Source organism: Buceros rhinoceros, unplaced genomic scaffold (assembly GCF_000710305.1).
Source record: "Buceros rhinoceros silvestris isolate BGI_N320 unplaced genomic scaffold, ASM71030v1 scaffold17635, whole genome shotgun sequence".
In the NCBI taxonomy this organism is placed as follows: domain Eukaryota; kingdom Metazoa; phylum Chordata; class Aves; order Bucerotiformes; family Bucerotidae; genus Buceros; species Buceros rhinoceros.
This window is the reverse complement of record NW_010411388.1, coordinates 1-25,220: the sequence shown is the minus strand read 5'-3', so window position 1 is coordinate 25,220 and position 25,220 is coordinate 1. Positions and strand designations below refer to the sequence as shown.

Below are 25,220 nucleotides of genomic sequence, written 5' to 3'. Positions count from 1 at the left end.
TCAGCAGTTCGTAGTTTAATGAAGCTTGTTTAAGGAAGAGTGCTGGAAAAAGAAGAATTTGAGTGTTCAGCTCTTGTCGCTAATTGGCCTCGTGTCTTGGTTCCACGTTGCTTTCCTGAGGACCGAGGCTGCTTGTTGAGAGCTGTGCTGTGCTGGGAGTGGTGAGCGGGTGTAGGCAGCTGCCTTCCCTGCTGGGAAGGGACTGCTCTGGCATCTGGCAAAGGACATTAGAGGTTGCTGCTCATCTGAGGACGTTTGGGTTTTTATTAGTTTCCATTTCTGAATCTTAAGATGTAGCCACACGCAGCACCTTCAGTGGAAGGGTTTCAAGGTGGAATCAGTTCAGCAATGAGGAATGTCAGTGAAACAACAAAGAACTGGTGATAGGGAGTCCAGTGAGGCTAAGGAGATGCAAGTAATTTGTGTGTGAAGTAAAATGAGTTCTTGTTTCTTGGGTGTGTTTTGATGTAAGGTATAAAGTAGGTGACACTTGAGATTTTTTTTCGAAGAGGTCTTAATAATAATAGTACAGTTTTAAAGAATATTCTGTGAGTATACGGGGGTTTTGTGTGGTTTTGATTTCTGTTGATAAACCCTCAGCCACAGTAGGCAAGTGTCTTTGGGTGCCAGGTCAGATACTTGGAAGCAGAAATGAGATGGGTGGCTTTTCTGTTGCCACACAGGCCAAAGGAAGAAAAAAACAAACCCCAAAACTAGAGTTAGAGATTTGGCAGTTCCTGATGAATCTCAGCTGTTCTAACTTGTGCAGCTGGATGGTGGTATAAGGAAAAGATCTAAAATGAGCAACTTCAATATCATAATCCCCAGAAATTAATTGCTTAGCTTGTTTTTCCTTTGGAAAGTGGTGGATAAAATAATTTTTACTAGAAGCAGAGTGTCATTGCTGGATTTAAGGTGGGTTTTTTAAAGGATTGGTGTTCAAAAAGAATTTTCTAAAGCCCTAAATATTCATATATAGGTACTGTTATAAATTGTGATAGCATTCTGTAATTAAAATCCATAATTACACTGGCTATGATGTTCCTTTTTGCATTTCTTCTTTGACTTCAGTCACGTGTCGTGAAAGGGCGACATAAATAAGCTACTTGATATTGTAATCCGGCATCAGAGAGATAATTGTACTTGGTTTTATTTCTTACACAGACTTACTGTTAGCTAGCTAGCTAGTGTTTTCGGGCTTTGAGTGCATATGTAGAACAAAAGCATGAAGTGGTTTCTCTGCAGTTTTTTTTAAAGCCATTCAGTCATTGTGTGAACCTTGTGTTGCTGTAGTGATACCGGAGAGATGACATGGACCTTGCCCCAGAGAACTGTTTTTCTAAAGAATATCCTCTGCAATATTAATGCAGTTCGATGACTTAAGATAGAAATTCTTTTATTCTTATCCTTTTGATCTGCCTGTTCGTGTATTTGAAATGCCGAAGTTATTAACTTTTCATAGCAGCTCGGTGAGCACCTGAGGACAAGTGAATGCTGACAAGGACCCTGGGGGTGCTGGGTTAAAGTTCGATGACTTAAGATAGAAATTCTTTTATTCTTATCCTTTTGATCTCCCTGTTCGTGTATTTGAAATGCCGAAGTTATTAACTTTTCATAGCAGCTCGGTGAGCACCTGAGGACAAGTGAATGCTGACAGGGACCCTGGGGGTGCTGGGTTAAGTGAACTAGGCAATGCCGCTGATGGTACTAATCCACTTTGTGGCTTTGTTTCTTTTTTGTCTTCCAGCCTCCCAATGTTCCCGACTACCCTCCGTCCGACGGGTATGCATTCAGTAACACAGTTTACAAAAGAGGGCCTCTGCTGGACCAGGGGGCGGCTGTTGCTGCCTTTAAGCAAACAGTTAGCCGACATGTAGATAGGTAACACTGAATCAATGGTGTGCGTGGTGCTGTGGATAACTGTCCCACCTTACTGCTGTTGGGGTGGTGGTGGCTGTAATTACCTCTGGTTGTGTCTGGAGCAGATCATTATTTCTACTGAGGAAGCAGTTCTGGTTAGCAGTGGCTATTCTGCTTTTGCTTCTCTAAGGCACATCACGAAGACTCTTCCAGTATAATTTGTATGAAACTGCCCTGTTTATCTATGCTGTTAAATCAATGCTTTTGTCAAAAATGATACAGTGGAATTCCAATGCAATTAAGGACACTCTTCCTCTTTGGGTTCAAATTTTATTTCGGCTTTCTTTCGTGTTTTTAAGTATACTCTTTGCTCTTTTCAGCACTACAAAGACAGACACGTCTGCTCTGAGATTCACCTGTTTTTGCTTTGAATGATTGTTTGATTTGTTTATCTGCTCACCTCATGCTCCATAATCTCCTCTTCTTGTTTTCTGGGCGGGTGCATAAATATCCAGTTTCAGAAGGGTAACTCCTCATTCTTCCATTCTCTTTCAAATGTTACAGAAAATGCTCTCAAATGTTTGCATAGCAACCAGTGTCTTTTTGCATATCGTCCCTCTTGCAGCTACTTTGTTTTATTTTAAATCCAAATACCTTGACAAGATCAAATGCAGCGATCCTTGGAATCTTGGCCTTGTTTGTGGGGAGAATTTATACTGGCACAAGCTGTGGAAGTAAACTGGCAGTGCTGGAATTGCTGCTCCATGCCCAATGATATTCTGTATACACCATATAAAGAGCATTTTGGCTTATGCGCTGTGGAAGATGGTTAAGCTAAGTTTTTGGGATCAAACTGCTGGTTAAAACAGCATGGATTGATATAACTCTTGATGAAAACCTTTGCATAATCCCTAGTTTTGAGCTATATGCTAAAAGATCCTGTTGTTAATCTCCATGCAAACGAATTCCCATGTGATGTGCAGGTTAAACACTCACTCGATTCTTTTCCTAAACTTTGGCTTTATTCTTCATAACAACAGCCACAGTCTCCCCTTAATAATTTTCTCAGACTTGGTTACTTTTTTAGTTCTTGTCTCAGGACCAGTCAGCTTGAAATCTAGATGACTTGTACTCTAAATTCCTTTCTCTTATCTGTAATGTGATAAGACCTCTTCTGGCTTTGAAACTAAGAATATTCCATGCAAATGTCATTGCCTTCATTTTGGGCTTAGAGAATGGGTCTTACTGCATTGAACTGATAATATCGGTGTATCTGGCTTCAACTGAGAGAGTCATCCAAGCCTCCTTTGTGGTGGGTAAAGAGAAACGGGTGTTCATAAGAAGTAGTTCACATAAGGTGAAATTATTCTTTTGAAAGGTATGAAATGAGACATGCTGTAGTGGTGCCCATTTCTCACCACTGATTGTAGGAGAGTCTAGATGGCTGGTATTGATGCAAACATCCACAGTGTGCCCCTATCTTCCAGTCTGTTCAACACAGAACAAACTTCCATTTGTTAACTTGCTCTTGAGACATAGGATACATTTACGGTAGGGGCTCATTATTGCAGGAAAACTGTTAAAATGTATTACCCCAAGTAACTTCCACTTAAAGATAAATTTTAAAGCATCTATGAAGAAACAGGTGGAGGAGTGGGTTTGGGGGAGGGAGTGAGAAACCCAAGCTGTCCCTTTCAGCCACCGTTTGCTGGTCCTCGTTCAAAGCTGGCGTTCCTAATGAGTGGTCCAAAGGCAATGACCAAGACACCCACTACCTCCTGAAATTTTAATCACGGGGATCTTGAAGTGAGCCTAGGGCCAGGACCTCCGCCAGTAAGGTGTGTTTTCCTTGGTTGATGTAAACTAAGTGTCAGGATCTTAAACTTTAATTTTTAATTAGGTGTATCCAGGACTCACACTGATGCTGAAAGAGTACTGAATAGTTTTTCAGCAATTCATGTGGTGTTTCAAGGTAGTGTGCTGGCTAGTTTGGTTTTGCACTGTCGTTTGAAGAAAAGCTCTTGAGCAGCGTGCACTGGAGAGCAGAGAGCTGCAGTTACGGTGTATCTGATAGGCAGTAAGAAAACACAGCAGAGGATAGATGTAGAGAAGTGCTGAAAATATTTGTGCTCCAAGAAAACTGTCTGGCTCATTAAGCAGGGCTTGAAGAGTTATGGTCTCCTCAGAAGTGCACAGCTATTGCCCAGCCCATGTTCTGGGAATGTTGCTGTTGATTGCAACAGTGGAGTAAAACTGAAACATAAGCATTTCTAAAAATTCTTTCTGAGTTACGTGTTTTGAAGGGATCAGGATAGTTAGGTGTGGACAACATAGGAATTCACAGTTAGTGAAATGAGCTTGGAAAGGCAGCCTAAAAGTAAAAGTACAAGTACCTTCAGAGATGTATTTGTCGTATCCCTTGAGATAGTAAGAAAGGAGTTCAAAATGATGAATTTTGAGTGAGTCATGGAAAAAATTTGAATTACTCGCCTTTCAGCCTTGTAAGAGCTCTTCTGCAGGCTGGGGTTCACCCCATGCTTTTCACTCTCTCCTTAAACACTTACGGTGATTTGTCTTGCTTTTAAAATAATCAGTCAATCTAAATGACTCTTCCTTTGTTCTTCTCTTCAAGACAAATGAGACAGTTCTCCACAGCCATGCAATAGCTAGGTAACTACTGGATTGCTCAGGCACACCTGGGACCCACGGTTACAGAGCGCCAACATCAGCAACCGTCTGCATTCGTATCCGTGTCCTGTGCTGTTGTATGCAGCACTTCAAGCCGTTGACTGCTTCACGTTTTCATTATGTGTTTGGATTTTTTTTTTTTTTAAACTTTACTGTGTGGGATGATTTAGGTTGTTGGGTAAAATTTGGAATAAGTTGCTGTTTCTTTTGAGGGGGTGGGAGGAGTGGGCTTCTCAGCTTGAAGAGGTACTATGTCAAAGGAACTAGTAGCTTCCTGCCCAAAGGCATTCTGAACAGGTCTTTCCTCGTGGAAACAACAACGACACAGTTAACCTGTGGTATGCCTTCTTCTGCAGTGAACCCTGTTTGTAACTGCCAAGAAGCTGATTCTTGTTTTTAATCAATATAATAACTTGAGGTTGTTAGAGTTAATGGTTTCTCATAGTCAGCTAAGAAAACTGACCTACAGTAGGTGAGCATTTTTTAGAGATTAGCTCCCTTGGTGTTGATGGCAGAAATTTACTAATCTGTTATGTATTTGAAACAATTTTTGATGAACAATAGGAAGATAATTTTATACAAAGCACATTCTATCAGTTGTTTAGTAGGTATAGTCACTTGTTTACAGGGCAAATGATTGTTTAGCCTGCTGTAGGAAAGTAGGCTAAATATAGTGTACCTGTTTGTTTTAAAACAATGGCACCTAAGTTGTTACCATACATCTTGCAAACAGTGAGCCAATAAAGTTCTTGAGGTCAACTGCCTCTTTTTTTTTGTTTGTTTCTCCTTTTTTTTTTTTTCCTTTTGGCACTTAAATCAGTGTGTCATGAACAGGTAGTTCTGCGGCAGCATCATGTTACGGTGGGCTGAGGTTTTTTTTAAATGTTTTGCAGGTTGTTGGAAGAGGGTGTTTTGTGTGGTTACTTGCTTGAATGTCTCACTGAAAATTAGTTTTATCTTTGCTTTGCAGAAACTATGAAGCACACAGTAAAGCACAGACCAAGAAATATGCCAAATGCAAGTATGAATTTATGGCAAGAAACAACAGTGAGCTTTCTGTCATGAAAGAAGAGATTGTAGAGGTAATTTTTATTTTGCAAAGAAAACCCATGACTTTCTGGTACTCAAAAGCTCTCAAAGCTGCGGGTACCTCTCCTGTGGACAGTGTGGCTGTCCATAATGATTCAATGTGTTTATCTATCTTCTTAATACAGAAAGTTCAATTAATTTGTTTTGCATCATAGACAGGATAAACAGAGATTCTGCGCTGACTTATGAATTGATACTGTAGAGCTCTGTGGCAGAAATACATTTGTGTGGTGCTTCCGTCTTCTCTGGTGTTGCCTTTTAAAAGCCTCATTTCGTAGTATTTAAATAACTGGCTCTGTGTACGCACAGGGCATAGTGAAAGACTGCTCTTTCCGGGAAGAGTTGGTACCCTGAAAGCTAGATGTTTGGAAAGGAGGGAGCAAGAAATAGAGAAAATGTTGTGTACGAGTTTGCCGGCAGGCAGATTTCAGACTTCTGGCCATCCTGCTCCAGTTCCCTGTTTACTCAGAAGTGCTCACTCTCCAAATTTGTGCTCTCCCACTTTCCCTTGGGTCATTAGTAACTACTTACTCCTTTTGACAACAGCAAGTAGGTTGTAGGGATGCCAACCTCTCTGTGCCGGTATTTGATTTTCATTCCACTGTCTTGTCCAGCATATGTCTGAGACCAGAGAAGGTCATTATGTTACATGCTTTTCTTCCATATCCCTTCTTGAGAGCCATGTTTTGAAAAGTGCAGTACAACCATGTAGAATTAATGATGGTGACAATCAAGGAAGCCTACAGGGTGTCTTAGGGACATTTGTGTAAGTTCCGTTGGCAACTGCAGAACCTGGCAAAGTTACGGTTTTGAAGTAATGCACAGTCTAAGTACTGGCAGGGGGAAAGTCAGGAAAAGTATGTAATTAATTTACCAAATTATTTCAGATTCTGGATGACAGAAAGCAGTGGTGGAAGGTTCAGAATAAAAGTGGCAGCACAGGCTTTGTGCCAAACAACATTTTGGACCCTCTGAGGAATCAAGAAGGTGGTCTAGGATGGTCAGAGCCCGCGTATACCCGCACCATACAGGTACCATCTACTCCTCGGGAGCAAAATGTTCTTTTGAAATGTGCATGTGTGCGTGTGAAGGAGGAGGAGGTTCACAGCAAGACTAAAATATCTGCATGTTCCTCTGATATGTCAGAAGATTTATTTTTACAGACCGAGGCTGATTTCTGTATTGTGTAGAGTCTTACATGAGAATAAAGTTGATAGAAATACAGCAAGATGTTTTCTTTAAGGTGGTTTTTTTTCTGCTTGTTTGTTTAGAGGTGGTAATTTTGATCTTAACGGATGTGTATGTATTTACTTTAATTGCAAATATCCTTTGTGGATTGATAGCTGTTGATGCCAAAGAAGGAGTTTGAATTATTTAAGGTAGGGTAATCTTTGTTTCTCCTAGAAGAGTGAATGTTAGCTTTTCTTTCATTTTCTGGCTTTGTGTTTCTCTATCTTAGTTTTGAATTTATTGAATTACTGCCATTTTGGAGTCATAAAAAGAATAGGCATCTTTCTGAATTCACAAAGCAGGTATTATTCAATTGCTATGCCTGTGCATCAGTAGCACTTTGTTCTCCTGATGTAATTTTTATTTTCTTTCTTTCATGTCGTGGTGTGGAATTAAGATTTTGTTGTTGGTTTTTTAATATCTATTGAACAGAATTAGAGGGTAAAATATTTATAAAAAATTAAATCTTAATCAGTACAATTGTCCACCTGAGTGAGGATATACAGGATAGAGCTGTAACTTGTATTTTTTGACAGCTTTTAAGTGGGCCAGAGGCTCAGAAAATAAGAGGTTGCATTTCCTAAGACATATTTCTTCCCTTTTATTTCTAATGATTTTGAAAGGCTGGGCAAACAAGTTTGGATTAAGGAGAAATTCCAGACCTGCCTCTGAATCAGACCTTTTCAATCCAAATGCAAACCAAACTTATGTTGAAACTTGAAGTTAAACTTAATTTAATCTAATCTAATATTCATTCCTTGTGCCTACACACTCCAGCTGATGACTGAAAAACGAGAAATGCCATAATGTTATTGTGGACTCATGCAGACTCATCTAGAAGTCCCAGTTGAAGGTGTTGCGGTGCCAGATTTTGCGTGCTCGGTTATCATGAAAGCTGCAGCTTTTGCAGTATTTCCAGTTTTGCCATGGATATGGAAAATCTCTTGAGAAACAGGTCTTATGCTATTTCTGGCACAGTAATTTGGTAGACCTGTCTTGAGCTTGGTGGGCTTGAATCAGACTATTTCTGAGTTTTTCCTATCCCCAATTGTTTGCCTTTAACATATGATCTCATTCTAAATTGATTATGGTTTTTGCCTGAAGCATGCATTTAGAGTGCTTTTCAAATCCTGATTGGGTGCATGTCATTTTGTGTGTTTGGAATTTGCCAAAAAATCCTGAGCAAACCGAGTAGTGTTGAGTAGAGGTTCTTACGCTATTCTTTGTAATGTGCTGCAGAGTTTGAATTTTTGTGTTTGAAATCATGACATGATTTCCCATGATTTCATGGGAAATAATAAAATAAGCATTTTCACAAAGCATTCTTCATGGACCTATGAAAATTAGGGTCAGAGAACAGCATCTAAGATTTGCCCCCGGGAGGCTGTTCGCTACAGTCCATGGTTACTTTTGCTTGTAGCTTTATCATATTCAAATGTGAGTTTGAAATACTGTGAAATTATTTAGGAATGTAATGAATTTACTTAGGGTAAAGGGACTCTTTACGGTGATTGTTATAGTTTTAGCACTTCTGAGCATGCTCATTTGTCGCTTTCTCTGTGATAGATACATGGTTCATTTGGGATCCGTTTGCATAACCTTGTTTATTTTCATAGCAGTGCTATGGGACACTGCTGCTATTTGAGAGAGAAATGAGGCATTGAAGGGATGACTGCCTCGCCCAAGGTCAAACTTGTGGGTAGAGCAGGAAATTGAAGTGGTTCCTATCAGTCCTTTTGCCAGACCCTGAAGACAAGCAAGCTCAGCGCCTGGTGCTGCGCAGTTTTTGCTGGTCTCCTAAGTTTCCTCTCTTTGGTTTTCGAAAGATTGGTTTCAAAGGAGGCTTTCTGCAGCAGTGAGCCACAGAGAAGTGTTAAAGTGTGCAGAGTTAGCGTATTTACAGAATAATGGCCTTCAAAGCTCAGCTGAACAAAAGGTGTTTCCAGATTACTAGGAAGGGTTAAGGACTGCATTGAAAGAGATGATTTTTTTTCATTCAGTTATTCTACAGACGGACACCCTTTCTCCGAGAGATGAATGCCTCATTATCACAATTATTCTCAGAGCTGCGAAGTTTATTTTACTCTCACTCTGTTCCTTCTTCTAGTGACCTCTGAATCCACACATTAGACTAGTTCCTGATTTTTCTCTCAGTCCCTTTCAGAATCCCGGTCCCAGATAGACAATTTAGGGCTTTCAAGTTACTCAGTAGTTACTTGCAGGAACACTGCAAGCAGCGTCCTAGTGAGTCAGAGAGGCGGTGACGTTGTTGTTCTTCTGGTCAGTGGAATTAGTTCAAGGCAGACCATGGTTTTGCTTGTTTGGTACTTTTTCTACATTTAGGAGAGCATTTTGCTGATTGTTTATATTTTCCACTAATGTTAATTACTGTTTACCTGTGGTGTTGGTCCTTTAGTCTGCCTTTTTATTGTGAACCAACAGTGGAACTTCACCATTCTACTACGCACAAATGTGAACGGTTTCCCAAGCAGTCTGATTTCTTCCTTTGTACAAGTATTGCTGGTGATCCTAGAATGTAATTAGTCATAATATTTCCTATTTACAGACACCTTATTAATTTTTTTTAATGCTTTTGGAAAAGAAATTTGAGGAACATAATTGAGGTCAGAGGTGTGTATCTTGCTGGGCATGTTAATTAATCTCATGACACCCTTTGTGAGGTGAGACAGTTATCAGTGATGTGTATGAAATTCTGAGGCACAGACAGTAAATGTTAAGCCAAATGCTGTCCTGTAACCTTATTTTAAAAAAAAGAAAGGGGGGAAAAAAAAAAAGAAAGACCGTTAGAGAAGCGTTGACAGTGTATGTGAGAGACGTATTTATGGTATGTAAACACGAAGACAAAATCTCCACCTCACCTGGAATAAGTATCCTTTACATTTCTTGTCCATCTACCATCAAAACCTTTTCTTAAAGTCTTATTGTTTAGCGGCTCACTTAAAATTTCTCTGTGGGAAGTTACTTCCACTCAAGCACAGCATTTGTGCTCCAAGTCAGTGTCATAGTGTCATACTCATCTTTTGCCAACTAACTGGTATCTTGCCTGCTGATCATGAAGCGTCTGATAATGAAGAGATGCAGTTGTCAGGTGTACATATTTTAGTGGCCAAAGAGATGTCATAGTTTTTCATCAAGGTCCAGCATCTCTTTTACCTCATTTCACATCAAGTGCTCTTTAAAGCTGCTGTCAGACCTAGACTTTTTGCTGACTTAAAAAAAAAAAAGTTGTTTCCTGTCCTGTTCAACATTGATCCATTCCCAAATTATGGGATGCTCTTTATTATATAAAAATGTACTGTAAATTTTATTGTATGAAAATGTATACAAAATGTTGTAAAAAGGATTTCATTGATTATAGGAGTTAAAAGTGACCAGTTTGCCCATATTTTTTTTTTTAAGAAATGGGGACTAATCCTAGCTAATACCAATTTGAATAAGTAAATTCTGTTAAATTTCTCCTTCTTCCATCCTAATGTATTTCTTCCTTCCTGTCAAGATTCTAGCAAGGTGGGATGGTAAGTCCAATAAAAACAGGAAAACACCCTGCAAGGAGCGAATTGGATGACTTAGAATGGGATTTTAATGGGCAGCTGTTTGCATAATAGCTGAGCCCACCAAAGGGAGAAGACCTCTGGCAAAAGACCTCACTCCAAATTTACTCTTACAAGTCTTGGGTACTTCATTGACCCTTTTGGGTGAAGACAAGTAGTTGTTTCTCTCTTCTTTCTTAAAATGAGTCTCAAGAAAGCATCCAAACCACAATGCTGTTGACAGAACTGAGGCTGAATGCTCTGCAGCCACCTTGGTGAGCTCCTGTCACTATGCAAACAGGAATGCGGCATTAAAATGTGTGGAAAGAGAGGGAACGGGAAGCTCTGTGTCTGTGGTAGCTTTGTGAGGGCATTTTCCAGCATTAATGTTAGTTATGGTTGTATCCATTGCCCTTTTAATGCTAAGTTTGTATTTGCCGTAGTTTGAATACACATATTCCTCTTTTTCTGATGCCAAAACGTATTTGAAAATATGTTGTTTGCTGGTTTTTCACAATGAGCAAGAATTAGTGTTGATCCTTTAGCACTTTCACTCAAATTTATGATTTTGCTTACATTAAAAATAGGTCAAATCATACTGAATCTTGATTTTTGGCAAGATGCAGCCTGTAGCATGTTGGAAAAGAGATTTGGGTCCTCTGTTTTTTTTCCTTCAAAAACAAAGATTTTTCTGGCAAAAAAATGAGGGGGAAAAAAATGTAGTCCCAGCAAGCTTTTCTGATATATCCAGATTTTTAATGAATATGTATCATCACTGTTCCAAATAATTTAAAGGATTTGTTCCAATTTACATGAGTTGAGGACTGCAAGTTTATTTTTAAAGGGGAAAAAAAGAGGAAGAAAGAAAAACAAACCCCGGAATTGTTCGTTGTTCTTATGGCTGTCAGCAAATCAGTGAATAGATATCTGACAGCAGGGACCTTCACCTCGTTTTCTAAGCTAGCCAACATGTCTTAAGCTAAAATAAGTAAGGTCATTTTTCAATACGTGCCGTGACTTAATTCTTATTGTTCAAATAAAAGTTGCAAGTGTTCTCTCCATTTGTGTTATTATCTTCAATCCACTGTCGGTGTTTTGTTTGGGTTTTGGTTTTTGTGAAATCTCTGTGTAAGTTTCTGTCTGGGTAAGTGCTTCGAGAAGAGCTCGTTGCTTATATATTGTCACATGTGTATGTTCTGTAGCCAACACTCCATTCATTATTCAAAAAAAGGAAGTGAGAATAACTCACTGCGTGAGCTGCTTAGGGAGTAAGAAGAGGTAATTATTAGCACTGATGTTCCTTTGTTTACAATTGCTCATAATGCGTATGAAATTTCAGGAGTGATGTGTTGAGGCAGTTACCTTCTACCTTTCTAACAATACTATTTGATGTGATTTATTCCATTTTCCTCACAGCAATTGCTGGGAGAGCTTTCAGAGGTAACAAAATTACTCTTCTGATATTGAACCTCAAGAATTACTTTCTTGGCCTGTGTAGTCACCAAATTCTGTAGTGCATGCTTGTCTTGTTCGTAGCAATGAATAGAAGTGATGGGATGAATGTGTGGATGTCCTCAAAAGATCTGAAGTTAAAAAAAATGTTGAAAAAAGAAATGTTCAATGTGACTCGAATGTATAATTGACTTCTGGGCACTGTTCAAGAAAATGTGAAGTGTATTTTGATGTGGTTTCATCCATAAATTTAGAATTTCAGTGATGCTTCCAGTTCAATTTTTATTTTCACTGCAGCAAGTTGTTTTGATGAGGCTTGTGATTAAAGTACAACATGTTTTCGAAACTACATCAGTAGCATCCAGTCAGAGCTATGTGTTGTGTTTAGCTATCACCTTTTCTGGATTCTGCTTGTGACGATGTGCAGTTGATGCTGTGGTTTGTGATAAATCCCCTCTACCATAAAAAAGCTCTCCTTTTTCCTTGCATGTTGTTTAAGAATGTTGGGGCATACATGAGGGTATGTTGTGGGGATAATAGTCCAGCGGCCAGAATATTTGAACGAGATTTTTTTTTTTAATGTGGATATCATTAGAACTAGAACATTTCAATATCTGTGAAATTTTTTTATTAATTAACAAGATTTTTGATATACCATAGTACATCTGTATGTCACCTGTATGGGATATTTACTCTGTACCTAGCAGGGTGTCAAGGATCGAGGGCTCAAACTGGGACACAGGGCACTTTCTTTCCACCAAAGGACAGGTTTCTTACATGTATGTTATTCGGCTTGTTTTCTTTTATATTACATATTTCACTTTTTTTGACATTTAACATTTAAAAACACATTTAGTGTCCTAACATTGAAGTAGTAGAATACAGAGAAGTCAGTCATGACATTTTTAAGTTTTTAAATGTCCCCATAATGCACTGCACAAGATGGACACAAAATAGAGATGAATACCTTTGAAGAACTATACGCTAAAGAAAAAAAAACCCACAAAAAAGCTTTTATGAGGAATGTATTGTATGTTTGCCTCAGTAGTTGACTACTACAATTTAAGTAAAAAATAATCTAAGAGAAACAGAAGACTTGTTTCCTAGGCTTAATAGACTGATGATAGAAGCTGATGGCATAAATTATTTGCTGGTGTAATTATCTGCGTAGCTTGGCTGTAACGTTCCCCATTTACATTCACGACAAAGTGCCGTGTCCATCAGACTTACTGAGCTGAGGATTCCTGCATAAGGCCAGTTGCTGACATTTACTGGAAGTTTGATTGTGGTCAGGGCAGCGATCTGCTGCTCAGATTCTAACATACAGTTCCTACAAATATTTCCCTGCTTGATCTGCCATAAACCCTCTGCCTCCAAGGAAATAGAGAAAGGTATGTCAGGAAGGAGCAATGAATCTGGGGAATGCACTCATCTATCTTCATACCAAAGTAAGCAAGCGTCTCGTAACTAAGAAATAAGGCATCCCTATTGAGCAAACAAACTTTAATATTAAACTTTCAAGCTATGTTGGTCCAAAACTGCAGAGAGGGAGCTGTGTTAAAAGAGTAAGATGTGGAGTTTGAACTGCTGGAAAGAAGAAGGGTGTAGCGCAGGTAGATTATGAGCTTTTGGCTTGTCTGTCATTGGGATTGCTTTGGGAAAACACGTGTCTTCCTGTAACTGGTGCAACATAAAGAGGAGGAAAATAAATTATCCCCCAAAATTACTCTTGCTAGTTAGTTATTAGCAGCAAGATAATTGGCATGTGGTTAGAACATTGTGTAAAATGGGGGAGAAGAAACAACTGCCCTGTTTCGAGAATCGTGGAGTTTGGGGTTTTTTGGATTATTGCATTGAAGTGGCACGTAGTGACTACAGAAAGAGCTGAAAAGGCACAGCGGAACGAGTAGGAGGAGCAGGAACCTCTTAAGTGGTGTCTGCAGTTCAAGAAACAAAGTTTTAATGCAGCCTCAGTGGCATTTGTAAACTAAACCATTAGTCAGGCTTAGGTGTGGCTGTGTACCTTCATTTTTCACTATTTTTTACATAACATGTTCTACATTATACATTTTTACACTGATAAAATCAAAAAATTCAAACATCTTGGAAGCTGATAAAAAGTTCCAGGTAATTTCAGTTTGGGATTAAAACCAGTTTCCTCTCTAGAACTCGTATGTTTGAAAGAAAGAAATGCGTTTCAGATGATGGCATTGCTGTGAATTTTATGTCCTACAGAGAAGGAAAGTGATGCCAAACATTGATACCAAATCAAGTTTTGGCAAATTTTGGAACTGTATCTGGCAAGTAACATGTCTTTGTGTAGTAAATGAAATCAGTTGGTGCAAAGCATTTTCTGCAGAAACCTGAGTTTGTCTGATGTCTTGTCCAAGCTTTGTTGTTGAACTCAGTCTCTCTGCATCCTTTCAGAAACAAAGGACGGACTACGTCGCAAAACAACCCGATCCAGTCCCTGCTACTCCTTCGCCACCTCCAACACCCGCTCCTGTCCCCGTGGCTGTCCCCCTCCCTCCTAGTGTACCAGCACCTATACCGGTTCCTGTTCCCAGCGTGCCAGCAACCATCAGCCGCCAAAGCAGCACCTCTAGTGAGAGTGGTGGAAGTGTTGCACGAGACACCCAGAGGCAGAAGCAAATTCCTGTGGATCGTAAGTTTGTCTAAGAAGCAAAAAAAAAAGTATTTCTCCCATTCCTGTGTCTTTTGCTTAATGCTTAAATTCCTTAAAACCTCGTGTTTCAGATAAATGTTTATGAAATATTTATCTTTACCCCTGTGTTTAAAATACACATTTTCTATGTATATATGTTTTGACCCTCGCTAATCGCAATGGTGAGTAGGGACAAAACATTTCTGCACTTGTCCCTGTCTGAAATCCTTTCCTTTCATGACTGTCTGGGGTGTTCAGTCAGTGTTTTTCAGCGCTGTAAATGCCCATATTGGTTTTCTGGCTAATGTACATCGTTTTCCACCTGAACTCACTGTCACATTAAAATCTGAATTGCTTTTCAAATCAGGCTGTTTTTACACTTCTGCCCATGGTCATACCTATTTCTAGGGCATTTGGACCATTCTGAAATATGTATCCAAGGCTTGCAAGAAGATTTACAGGTCTGGCTGATGCGTGAGAAACGTATTAATGTTTTAGGAGACTCATCTTACAATCAGGTCCCCTTAGCTTAGTCAAAGCAACAGCAGTTGGCAAGCCACTGAGCAAACCTTCGTGTTCTTGTCTTAGAAGGATGAGAGAACGTACTCCATAGCCCTTCCTCTGGAAAAACATGGTAATCTGCATCCAGCAGTATGTGGCAGTCATGAAAAGTTCTCATTAAGGCCACTTTGTAAATATTGAAGCCTAACTGACACTGAGGCTCCTACTCTGTATTGACTGTATTGACTGTATTGACTGTATTGACTGTATTGTACTCCATAGCCCTTCCTCTGGAAAAACATGGTAATCTGCATCCAGCAGTATGTGGCAGTCATGAAAAGTTCTCATTAAGGCCACTTTGTAAATATTGAAGCCTAACTGACACTGAGGCTCCTACTCTGTATTGACTGAAGAGTGAGTTAGGATAGGAGAGTTTACTTCTTCAACAATTTCTGTCCTAAATGCGCTTTAAGCAATGCTTGCTTAAAAATAACTGAAACTTGTAGGCAAGCATTTGCTCTAGCTATTAAAGTAATAGCAGTTAAAATAATAAGCTTTTTGCAGTTCTGAAGTTGACAGCTTTTCCCATCTCTGCGTCTCTGCCTTACCAGAAAATCTCACTTCCACCTGAGGTAAAAACTGGCACTGAGTGTAACCCTTTCTGCAGAAGGGCTTCTTTCCTGCCCTGTCCCCAGTGGATGGGGAGGTTGCCTGCCTAGGTAACCACACTCGGATGGTGGAGCCTGCTTTGACATTGCCTGGTGGTTGACAAGCTCTCGCCTAAGCTCTGAATTCAGAAAGTCTCTGGGACCTTTCTAGTATTTTCACGTAACTGACTGGCTGGCTGGAAATTTTACATGGAGAACAACCAGGCAGGAGGAACAGGCTTCACTGCCATTTCCCAAAGAAACAGGAAGGCCAGCTTCTGCCTTTGTCCAATTTTGGGCAGTTTGCTACTTAAATAAAAACAGAAACCTGAGCAGTTACAAAAGATGTGGAAAGTGAGGATGAACTTCACACGCACACAAATGATCATTTTATTTCCATTTAAGACGATCGCTGCGTGCTGTAGCATGTGTGATTCCTTGAATACACAGTGTCGTCCTCTGTCCATTACAGATGGAAGATGTTAAGACCATCCTGGCTTCAGATGCAGGGTGTGAGGTATGAAGGGTTGCTGTAGATTAAGTGGTCACAAGGCATCTCTTGCCGTCTTAGCCTCTGCTGAGGTAGAGCTCCTGCATCCTCCCAGGAGCTGTCTCTCAAGCCTAGTTAATGGTCTCCAGGTACCTCATAGTTCTCATGGAATAGCTGCTTCTGCAAAGGTAATGGACAAGCCTGCCTGTGTAGCTACTGCCCAGGTACTCAGCTGAACCCCGCAGAGAAAACACGATGTAGAACCTGCTTCACACCGAGGGTATCTTACTTATTTATCTAACAACAGGAAGAGCCTGTTATTGACAGCAAAATATTTATCTTTTGATATAGTCTGGGTCTAGATAAAACATAAATATTTCAAAATCTGTGTAAATAAAAGGAAAATAGCAATTTTCTCGTTCTCTTCCTGTTTGGGAAAACAACTGGTGCGTGCTTTGATAACATTGCCTGAAGGCTTTACTCACATATCCCATCTCAGACCTTCACGTATCTCTGAGCACATGTCATTTTGGCTTCCAAAGATTTACACTCCTCTTGGACAAAAAACCCCAACACACTATGGCCTGAATGCCTCAAATATTTTACTGGAGATGTTTTGTCTACTTTCAACCTGGAGCTATTTTGTAAAATAAAAAAGAAAATGGCTTAACCAAGGATTTTTCTTTTTTTGTTACGGCGATTAAAAAAAAATAAATCCTAAGGCCTATGTAAAGCTCATTTTTATTTATTTAACTGGCTGGAGATGTTGCTCCTTTGAGAGGTTTTGGGAGAAGATAGAAGTAGAGAAAGAAACATGTTGCTGTGTTACAGTTTTTTTCGTATTGAAGTTGTGTCATTTTCCTCTGTTGCAGTCGGTCTAATGGGAGAAAAGGAGCAGCTTTTGCTATCTGAGATCATCAGAGGAGATGCTGCAGTTACTGTTTGTGTATTGAAGTGAGAGGGTTGAATGAAGATGACTAAAAATACCTTGGCATGGAAATCCTGAAAATTTTTGAGATCGCTTACAGTTGTGTCTCAAAGTATTTTTAAAGTAATTCCAGAATTACGGCCTGTACTGTGCTAAATCACTGTGTCCTCTGTGCCCAAAAATATTCACACCCTTTTGGATTCTACCTATTTTTGTGAAATTATCCTTATAACTCTCTATCTGCATTTCAAACCATTTTCTGTGTCATTATAATTGATGTTGTTGAAATGCATGAGAAGCATTTCGGTTTGTTGGCTGCTAATGACCAGCAACTGAACTAAATGCTTCATTCTGTCCAGAGCAACTACTTTTTTCTTTTCTTCTTTTTTTTAGTGCAAAGTGTGACATTGTTTCAGCTAAGCAGTAACTCCAGACTTGGGAGTGAATTCAAATTTCTTAAAGCCCCTTCAAAAAGTGTGATTACTGTAATAGCTTATTAGATGTAAGGTGATAGGTGGCAGCAGCAGTGCTTTTTTTTTTGCCTACATTGATCATTGATTTGCACTAAAAAGTTGATCTTTCGATTAAAAATGTTTGTAAAAAGTGCTGCCTTTCCACAGTGTAAGCAATCTTCTTCATCTTTTTTGTTTTCTGTTTTTAAAACATTGTAATTCTAGTTGAAGAAACACAGACAATGACAACTGAATAACCCTCTGTGGCAATTTTCTTGTACAGCTTGTGTACTATCAGACTGAGCTACACCTCTGTGCAACATCAAGCTCATCTCCTCTTTCTAGGGTCTTCAGTGAATTTGGGGTTTTTTTGAATTTTTTTTGTTTTATTTTATTTTGTTTTGCAAAGAGAGGCATGGGAATATTGACACCTCTCCTAGGGAAAAAGGAGAATACTGATTTGGTCAGATCTAGTGAATGAAACTTTAAAGAAAAGAAGTTTAATACTTAAAGTGGAGTGAAAAAAAAAAAAAAATTACCTGCCTTTGCTAAAGCAACCCTGACAATAACTCCTGTGGGGCATCTCTCTCTGCAGGCAGGAAATCGCAGATGGAAGAGGTGCAGGACGAACTTGTTCACCGACTCACCATCGGCCGGAGTGCTGCCCAGAGAAAGTTCCATGTGCCACGACCAAACATCCCAGTAGTTAATATCACTTACGACTCTTCACCTGAGGATGTGAAAGCGTGGTTGCAGTCTAAAGGATTCAATCCTGTGTAAGTTTGAGGGCAAATGTCAGAAATCTTCTTGAAAGTAGTTTCCTGTCAGTAATTAGGATGTGGTTTGCCCACTTTTTAAAATCAAGCAGCCTTCTGAAGATCAAGACACGTCAGCTGCACCCTTGGAAAAAAGAAATTTTTTTAACATCTATATATACACACGTACATATTTATGTGTATATATCAAATATAACCACATTGATATATATAGATATATAGCTCGATACAGATATATTTAGAAAAAAACTTTCTATGTAGTAGCCTCCACCAAAAGGTACTTGTTACAAGAGATACTGAATTGACTTCAAGAGTCCTGTTGCATTAAGTTTTGCCTTGATTTAGTAGTCCTATCTGAGACGGTGTGGCATGAAGCCAACCTACTTCTCTCCCTTGGCTCCTGTATTTTTGCTTATTTCTTGTTTGTTCCCTTGTGTGACTCCAGGACTGTGAACAGCCTCGGTGTACTGACAGGTGCTCAGCTTTTCTCCCTCAACAAAGAGGAACTGAGGACTGTTTGCCCAGAAGGGTCTAGAGTCTACAGCCAAATTACGGTACAGAAATCTGCCTTGGAGGTATGTATAACCCTTCTTACTTACCTAATGCTGGGAGGCCACTTTTGACAGAATAGCTCGTTCTGTGAGGCAGCTGTTTTTCCCTCAGTTCCCATCACATTGATAAGTGTTATTTGTACCAAAGCTATTTGGTATTAATCCATTGAAGCAGGTGGGAACTCTTCCCCACTTTGAAAGGGGTCCACAGAGCATTAGAAAAAGTGCATGGTAGTACTCAAGTTGAAGACACTGTGTGCTGTAACCAGGCTGCAAGACAAAACGAGCTGAAAAGGGCTTCGGAGAGAACAATAGGAAAGAGTAAAATGCCCTTTTTCTGGCTTATTGCTCCACCTGATACTTGGACAAACAGGTAGTCCTGGCACTTTTGGTGAGGATGAGTTAGTTTTGCTTTATCTTTGTAGAGGAATTAATTTGCTTATTAGGCGTGAGAAAGTAGCAGAGTGAGATCACTGCTGAATCTCGAGGCCCTTCAGGTCAAAAGCCGCAGCATCTGTATCGGTGGGTTCCTAAGTAGGGGAAAACACCTTTGACACTGTGCTAGCAGAGGATACAAGTGTTGTATTCAGTATTCTTTTTTAGTTTGCTTTAGTTACAGTGGTGGTGTTCTTTATCACCCTAAAAGCTTGTACACAGAGTTGTGCTAGGGAGAATGCTCACCAGTTTCAACCCACAAGAACTGCAGATGCAGCTGCTACCTTTTTTTTTTTTCTTTCTTCTTGCAACTTGCTGTGGCAAGTGGGGAAATGGACTGTCTCTAGAGGTGAGACTAACCCAAACGAGGAGCTATATTCTTCACATCCTAAGAAAACCTTGAAGAAGTTTAAAATGTGTTTCTATCCCCTCAAGAAGCTGGGACTGTCTGGCTTAAATGACTTTAAGCTTTAACTACCAGGCATATTTTTAAAGACAACTTTACTGTGGTGCATATTTTACAATTTGCCTGATCAGTGTGGATCAGAGAGCATTGCTTCCCAACACTGTTACAACTGCTTCGTTCCCTCCTTCAAGCCCTGTTTTCCTGTGAGAGGAAGGAAGAAATATTCCGCTTTTATTCTTAGGAATATGTCACTACAGTCCAGAGCCATCCATCATTTTCAAGTGAAGATATATGTGTATTCTCCAACTTTTCTGGAATGTCAACAATCTTCTTTAAGTTTCATAAGGCTTCTGTGTACTGAGATGGAAGTGCCTTTGTGGTGGAAGTTGGGTTTGAAAAGCAGAGATGCCCTGGATTTGAGAAGTTGATCCTTTTTTTCATCCGTGCTGTTCTGCATGCCTCAGGTCTTGCTCTGCAGGAAACTTAGCAGTAAAAATTTGCCTAATAAATGCTCTACAATTGTTAATAAACAGGTAGTGAGAGTTTAACAAGATCATTGGATTTTGGTAGTGAAAAGGTAATTGACATTTTTATTTCTGCCTCAATTATTTGAGGTTTAACTGACGATGAATTTCAGAATTTATGCAATTCCTGATTGCTTTAACCTGTTTTTTGCTGAATTACCCAAAACATTAAGTTGCATCTTCCTTTCTGTCCCTGTAATATTTCAAGGTGCAGGGTTTAGGAAGGCTGTCCTTGTTTAAGAGAAGCCACAGGAACAAGGATCACAGCCCAGCTGTCTCCTTGTGACCTAGCTAAGATGAGCTTGCGTGTTCCGAACAGGGTTATGTTCTAACTGCTCAAACAGTCGCATTCTGTTCGTTCACACATAACACATTTCAGCGCACACACTCGTACCAGTGTCAGGGCTATTTTACAACTAAAAGCTTTTTATAAGCAGTTACAGGGCTACGGGTTTGACCACTGCCATTGTCCTACATGATTAATCAGTGATAAATTTTCATGAAGTTCTCTGGCATCTTTTGTGCAGTGCTTGTGGTCTCATGTTGCAGTAAATGACCTGGGTGTTGAGTACAAATAGGAATAATAGCCAGAGACAAAACAAACCCACGCCCTCTCTACCATTACGGAGCATCATGGCTTGTCTTTGTTATTTCTACTCAGGATGGTCCACAGTGGTTTCTGGATTCATGCCATTTCTGCAAGCCAGTGAAGGGCCTAGCTCTGAGATTTGGAGCTACATTCCCAAAAGCGAACAACCAGATCTTTACCTTTTTGCAGCTGCGATTTTCTTTTTAGTGTTCTTCTACATCAGGCACAGGAATTCAGAATTTTGGAATTGGAATTCCAATTGTTGGAATTCTGTAATTTTACTGTTATGAGAAAAGAAATGGATAGGTACCACACTTGCAATTGTTTTTGTTTATTTTCATACTAACTCCACCGAGTCCTGAATCACACTAGAGTTCAAAACATCCAAGGAAGCAGGACTCCTAATGAAGTTTTGCAGCCCCTGTATAAACATGACCAAGTAACAGATTGCAAGTACAGGGAAGATGTTTGGTGTTTAACATCTTTCTAGGCCTGGCCAAGCAAATGCATAAAGTCAACTGAGTGCAAGACCAGTGTGTCAAAACAGGAAAGCACTGGCCTTAGCCAAGGCCAAACACCTGCCTTCTGCCAGAGGAAATGGCAATGGCAAGCAACAGTGTCTCAGGAGGAGGCAGCATGCACCGCACTCTTTGTGTTGAGCGGAGTATCTCTGTCAGGAACTCTTTTCTGGGGCTGCTCCAGAGAGTTAAGTTCACTTTTTTTGCCAAAGAGCAAACTTTGTTGGTCATTTATGGATTTACTTTTTTATTGCAAAGTGAAAATATTAATAGTCTCCATAATTATGAGGTTTTATGTGTCCATTTCCTCAACTTTTGTTGAGCATTTCAAGCTCTGGCCTTGAAAAGTACTACAGAAGATAAGATGATAGACAGACATATGATATCCTGAACACCACCTTTCCTTCCCTCCAGAAGGGAACACTTTAAATCCACATACTCATTGTCTCGCTGCTCCATCAATGGGAAGCACAGGCACACATCACTTTAAAACTGAAAACGATTTCTGTCTAATATACGTATCAAACTGCCTGGAAGCATAGCTTACTCTCTTTGACACCTCAGTGAAAGGAATGACCGAGGCACAGAAGTGGGATTGAACGATGGAGTTCACTGATACCTCATGATCTGGTTAGAGCTGGGTAAATCACAAAGGCCAAGGTCTAGCAGACTGTTCCAAAACACCTGTATTCCTAAGAACAGCCCTGAGCTACTTAGCTGCACCGTACCCCACCTCTGATTAGGATGTCCCTGTAGTGCTATGCCACGTGATGCGTTGCAGTTGGTTTAGCTGAGCAGCATTTCAGGCTCATCAGTCACGTGGTTATTGATGTTATCAGGAAGGCAAACTGTTTCAGCCTTGGCTGCTCAGTCATTTTCAGAAAAGTATTTCCACATGCCCGTTGATAAAGCACGTTGTCAGGTATCTACTGATGTTTTTTATGCGTGACCTCAGTAATGGTTGATTGTTGCACTTGCGCTGTGTCTGAAACTAAGAAGGCAAGGACAAGATTTAAGTTGAATAGAACTATGCTCTCGCCTTCAGAGAGTCAGTTACAAGCCCCCCGCTTTGCCCTTCCACTCCGGGAGAAGAGAACAATGGTAATTTACCTAGGAGAAGCATTCTAGCCTCCGTCCCAGTGGACAGCTAACTTTCTGCCAGGTAGTGGCATCAGATAACGCATTGTAATGGATAGAATAGAGTAAATCAAAATTAAATTTTATGTAATGGGATGAATTTTCAAAGTTCAGAATCAGTTGAAGGATTTTCCCCTTAACAGTCCTGAAATTTTTAAGACAAACTTTAAAAACAGTTTCTGCTTCCTAATTCAGAGGCTATTTTGGAAGCTAGTTTTGAAACTGGGAATGTCCTGTCATAGCCAAATAACACAGGCACGGATATGATGGCTCTGGCTTTATAATCATCTAGTTTTATTCAAAGTCATGCAGACTTCAGAAAGTTCTGCTCTAGTGGATGCATATCCTGGCCTTGCTAATAACTTCATTTATGTTGCCAAAGCAATCTGTTTGCAGCTAGCTCAGCAGACCTGTTTTTAACCCTAACAGGTGAAATAAAGCCTTGTCCTCACTACACTGCGCTGCTGTTTAAACAGAGTAGTATGATTCGATTCTTCTTACTGTGCTCTCAGTTTGAAACCTGTGACTCTGAACAGCAAATGCTTGATAGTGGATTGTGTAATGTGAGATACTAAGATTGGATCCTTACTTACACCTTAGCTGTGCAGACCCTTGTGCATACATTAATTTTGTGTTTAATCATCATGGCTTGGCTTCGCGAACAAAGATTTTTGGGAAGCGTTTTTCCCACGCTTATTGCAAGCGTGCTGATGGCTGAAAAGGCCAACTCGCTACACGGCTTTGCAAACGTGAGTGCACCCTTCAAGCCTGCGCAGTGGATTTTTTAGGTGAGGCGCAGCGTGCGCGGAACTGGCTCCACCCTTTACACCTGAGGTTCATCTGCCAGGGCCTGGTGAGCTTGGACGGTGACAGCGAAGTCCTCGGGTCATAGGTTTGGTTAGAGTATCCTCCTCTTAGATGATGGATGCCTTACAGGGCTAAACGAGCTCCATCTGCCCGGGTTTGGAGTCAGAGTTGTCCTTCTCCTAGGATGGTGCCCGAAGGCTAGTGAGCCCATCCTGCCCGTGGACACACTTTGTCTGACCCTTCAGTTGAGACCTGTCTGGCCTGGGAGACCCCCCCGGAGGCACATGCCACCACCAGCACAGCTCTCAACCTCACAAGGGCACGCAAGCTCCTTCCCCACGGCAAGGGGATGTCCATGACAGAGTTGTGTTTACATAAATCTAAAACTACCAAGGGTTTATGTGCTCTAATTTCTAAAAATGATTTACACCGATTTTTAAATACTCAAGTACTTGAATCCCAACAAACTTGCTGAGCTTTATCCCTGCTTTTACTGAAGCCATATTTCACCCCATAAACAACCAACACTTCCAGGGTCTTGCATGAGAATTAAAGATGCTTAGCAGTGCTGAAAGTCTAGCCGACACTCTTAATAGTCTGCAGCTTCTTTTCTGGTCTATATTTAAGGATAGTGTAAATACTTTCCTATCTCAAATGTTACTTAACCAGATTCTTAGTGCATTTTTAGTTCTGGAGCTGCAAGGTGAGTTTAATTTGTGCAAACATCTATCTTACTAAAATGCTGGCAGAGGAATTTAATTACATGTCAGAACCACAAATAAACTTTTTTTCTTTTTAATTTGTTTATAGGCTAACAGTGGTAGTTCAGAACTACAAGAAATCATGAGAAGACGACAAGAAAAAATCAGTGCAGCTGCCACAGATTCAGGTGTGGAGTCCTTTGATGAAGGAAGCAGCCACTAAATGTGTTTCCTCTTTTCTTTAATACTATTATCCATAGCACTATACCATCCAGCTTTGCTTTAGGAAGCCATGAAGGACAATGTCTTACTATACTGTAAACATAACTGGGCACCATAAAGAAAATTTACAGTAGTCTTCACAGAAGTAGCTGCTGCTGGCTTCTCGTCGTTCAAAAAGAACAGATGAGAAATTCAATGGAGGTTCCTGGCAGGTGAAAATATAGGCTCGTGATTCATTTACACCCAAAGATGAGTTTTGGCTTTATAGAATTAACATGACAGATAAACTGGAGCATGACTTTCTTTGTGACTCATTCAAGGGAAGCTGAGCCAGCAATAAAAAAAGCATTTGAACCCTTCAGTAATAATACGATTCTGACTCCCATCTCTTGCTGTAGTGTGCAATTATGTCTTTTTGACTCAGTCTGTCTTGTCATGCATTTGGCTGCAGGATGTTTACTTCAGTTGTTGATGCCAGCAGAGAAGAGATGTTTAGAGAATGAACAGTAGCCCCACACAGACTGATCCTTCTTGCATCACTCCCAGTATGTTTTATTACTAATGATGCTGTTTATAGCAAAATAATACTCTGTACATTGATTTTATCAGTCCTTCACTCGTGATGAACTATAATATTGCACAAGAAATAACTAGAAAATAGAACAGCTCAGAGGTGATCAAATCTGCTGTAGGTAGCCATGAAATAATTTGCAGTACTTTTTTTTTTAATATATATACTTGCATTTTTTTGTCTGTAACTTAACCCATCAAAAGAACAGTGCATAATCTAGACTTGTCTGTGTGTTGATCCCAGATGTCAGTTTTTTCCTTATGTAAAAAGCTATTGTTCCTTTATAAATGTGATTTTTTGGAAAAACGGATTCCTGGAGGCAAAAGGGGGAGGAAAGGAAACAACTCTTCTAGCAAATAATATTTTTGAAGATGCAGTGATTTTTGTCACAAAACATTCTGTTACTTCACGTGGTCATGTGATTTTATAT

At 40.0% G+C, this 25,220-nt stretch overlaps 1 protein-coding gene across 1 annotated transcript in view; it reads left to right on the top strand.

Moving 5' to 3' along the window:
• The window catches only part of EPS8 (epidermal growth factor receptor pathway substrate 8), a 54,020-nt gene extending 29,323 nt beyond the window's left edge, over window positions 1-24,697 (top strand). The window contains exons 14-20 of the mRNA XM_010136014.1: window positions 1,748-1,881; window positions 5,519-5,630; window positions 6,525-6,668; window positions 14,298-14,535; window positions 18,149-18,329; window positions 18,775-18,904; window positions 24,107-24,697. Of these exons, the coding sequence (XP_010134316.1) occupies window positions 1,748-1,881; window positions 5,519-5,630; window positions 6,525-6,668; window positions 14,298-14,535; window positions 18,149-18,329; window positions 18,775-18,904; window positions 24,107-24,220 (1,053 nt within the window). The 3' untranslated portion in view covers window positions 24,221-24,697. The remainder of the gene's footprint in view (window positions 1-1,747; window positions 1,882-5,518; window positions 5,631-6,524; window positions 6,669-14,297; window positions 14,536-18,148; window positions 18,330-18,774; window positions 18,905-24,106) is intronic.
• Window positions 24,698-25,220: the final 523 nt, after the last annotated feature.